This window comes from Austrofundulus limnaeus, unplaced genomic scaffold, assembly GCF_001266775.1.
Source record: "Austrofundulus limnaeus strain Quisiro unplaced genomic scaffold, Austrofundulus_limnaeus-1.0 Scaffold235, whole genome shotgun sequence".
Taxonomy (NCBI): domain Eukaryota; kingdom Metazoa; phylum Chordata; class Actinopteri; order Cyprinodontiformes; family Rivulidae; genus Austrofundulus; species Austrofundulus limnaeus.
In genome coordinates, this window is record NW_013952637.1 from 14670 (window position 1) to 17592 (window position 2923).

Consider the following 2923-nt stretch of genomic DNA (forward strand, 5'->3'; position numbering starts at 1 on the left):
AAAAAAAAAAAAAAAGCTCAAAAAATTACATTATCTTTACTTTTCATGAGAGTTTTCTACTGCGAAATATACCATTACTGTGAAGGGGTTCAATTTATACCCTGATATGAATTTGAGGTCATACCGCCCAGCCCTAACTTAACACACAGGGTGATTGTAATTCATCTCAAATATTAAAATAATTGGTAAAAAAATTTTTTTTGATATTCACATGCAGACATTCCTCTTTGACATCACTTCCTGTTATTTCACATGCAAATATCTCAACAACTGTCCAGAGCAATGTGAAATTTGTTTTGTAATATGTTAATAATGTTGTCTTTCCAAAAATACATTCACTTTTCTTACATTTTACTTCACAGGCACTTCAAGGTTTCATCTACAGCAAATTGGGGTTAAGACCCCACTGTGGGTCCTAAAACTCCAAATGTTGGGTTGTTAGAGGATTTCCAGAAATTAAATTAAGTTTAAAACTGACTGCTAAGAATGTTTCTGTTATAGTTAGATATGGATAAAACAACTGGTCTATTAGCAACATTAATACTTAAACAAAAATACTTTGGTTTATGAGTTTCTGCCAGTTTTTATTTTTTTGTCATTAGTTTTTTTTATGAAATTGGTCTTAAATTTAATTTCACTTGGCATTAAAAAGTCTTAAAAAGTCTTAAATGTAACTTGCTTCAAACTGTAGGAACCCTGTACCTGTAATTAACTGTTTGCAGGTAAGCAGACGATGGGTTTTCCTCTGCACTCCTTCACGGATCGCTCCGATAACAAGCTGTACCGGCTGCTGACCCCCCAGAGCCCACTGGTCAGGCCCTGCATGTACGACCGTTACAGCCTGGACAACTACCCCAGTGGCACCAACGCCATCGTCGCCGTCATATCGTACACGGGCTACGACATGGAGGACGCCATGGTGAGTCAGGCGGCTCCTCGGAACGCTTCGGTCGGAGCGAGGAGCTGACGCTTTTTAACTTTTCCTTTAGATCGTGAACAAGTCGTCGTGGGAAAGAGGCTTCGCCCACGGAAGCATCTACAAGACGGAGTTGGTGGACCTGGGGGACAAGGTGCGGGGCGAGGACAGCGTCGTGTTCGGGAACAAGCCGGGAGACCCCAAGGTGAACGGGAAGCTGGACTCTGACGGGCTGCCTTACATCGGATCGCTGCTCCAGTATGGAGATCCGTTCTACAGCTACATCAACCTGAACACCGGTCAAACCTTCGTCACCTTCTACAAGTAAGACTCAAAGTTTGTGTTTGGAGTAGAAATCGACCGACACGGGTTTTTGAAGGCCGATACCGATTATTGTGACATCAGTRTAACTGATACGCTGATATGTACAGATGATTCTTGAAGCCGATGCTGCTTTTTCTTCCTCCGTTAACATGATAAAAATAAGAATAACAAATGTTACACAGGTCTCANAAAAAACAGGATTTTGAGCAAAAATAATTAAATTTTTGCCATTTTTTTCTGCAAACTAACAAAACATTTGATTTTTCCTGCTGGTAAGTTTTAATATCCAAACACTGAAGTTTCTTCTTTAAAATGATGTCACAAATTCAGCTTTAGAAAAACCTAAAATTATGAATCAAACTAAATATTAACAAGTTATCCTGTTTATGAGGACAAATCAAGGAGTATTTCTGAATGTGAATTCAGGTCAGTTCTCTAAATTGTTTCAGTTTCTATTCATGAGGTTCTGAATCCATTAATCACAATGTGATTCGATTTGATTTGCTCTTAAATAATGAAAATGGTTCAAATCTGTTGTAAAATACAAATTATTTTTCTCTTCACCGTAAACAGGTTTTAAGAGCAAACTTATAAATTAAACAGTTTAATCTTGAAACCAAGAATTTCAAATGTTTTAAATTAAAAAGGAATTGTGACAGTGTTGTAAGACTTAACTGCAAGTTTCTAGTCTGTGMATTCACTGACAATGGCAATAAAACTGATTCTGATTCCGAAGAAATTAAGAATAAWTTTCTTGAWAAATAAGAAGCAATGGCATAAGGCTGCAGGAGAATATAGATATACTTCTGTTAGGGCTGCGCAGTATATGCGGTAGACAGTAGGAACAGTATGAAGTTGGCCTACGGTAGAAATTTACTCTCTATCGTCATATTGTCATTACATCATCGCACCTGTGTGAACAGGGCTGCGAGTGCAGAGTCAACTGAGCAGGAGGAGTTCGAAATAAAATGGAGAAATTATAGCGTTTTAAAACACGTAAASAGAATAAATCCTCAAAATTTCCCCCTCCCGCTGTAGAAAAGTTACGTCGGGATCATTGCCTTCCTCCCTCCCGCAGCATGTCGCACAGAGCAAAGCTTTAATAACAACAGTTTTTTCACACTCAAGTTGTCAGAGAAAAAACTTGTTTTTATGTAGTTACCCACAGAGATAAATAAAGACATGGACGTTCGTTCAGTCATAAATCCGTCTTGCTAATGTAAAGTCGGCTTCTGCTCTGATGATGAAGATGATGAAGATGAGGGCGCAGCAGCTGAGAAGTTCAGCAGATATTAAAGCAAAAATGTTGGGTTTAATTAAGATTAGTTTTCTGCAAAAAAAAAAAAAAAGCTCAAAAAATTACATTATCTTTACTTTTCATGAGAGTTTTCTACTGCGAAATATACCATTACTGTGAAGGGGTTCAATTTATACCCTGATATGAATTTGAGGTCATACCGCCCAGCCCTAACTTAACACACAGGGTGATTGTAATTCATCTCAAATATTAAAATAATTGGTAAAAAAATTTTTTTTGATATTCACATGCAGACATTCCTCTTTGACATCACTTCCTGTTATTTCACATGCAAATATCTCAACAACTGTCCAGAGCAATGTGAAATTTGTTTTGTAATATGTTAATAATGTTGTCTTTCCAAAAATACATTCACTTTTCTTACA

General features: G+C 37.3%; 1 protein-coding gene across 1 annotated transcript in view; it reads left to right on the forward strand.

Annotated features, from left to right (window-relative positions):
• polr1b (RNA polymerase I subunit B) overlaps positions 1-2923 on the forward strand; it is a gene marked incomplete in the record, with an annotated part of 16097 nt that overhangs the window by 8618 nt on the left and 4556 nt on the right. The window contains 2 exon segments of the mRNA XM_014019874.1: positions 723-919; positions 990-1240. Coding sequence (XP_013875328.1) covers positions 723-919; positions 990-1240 — 448 coding nt within the window.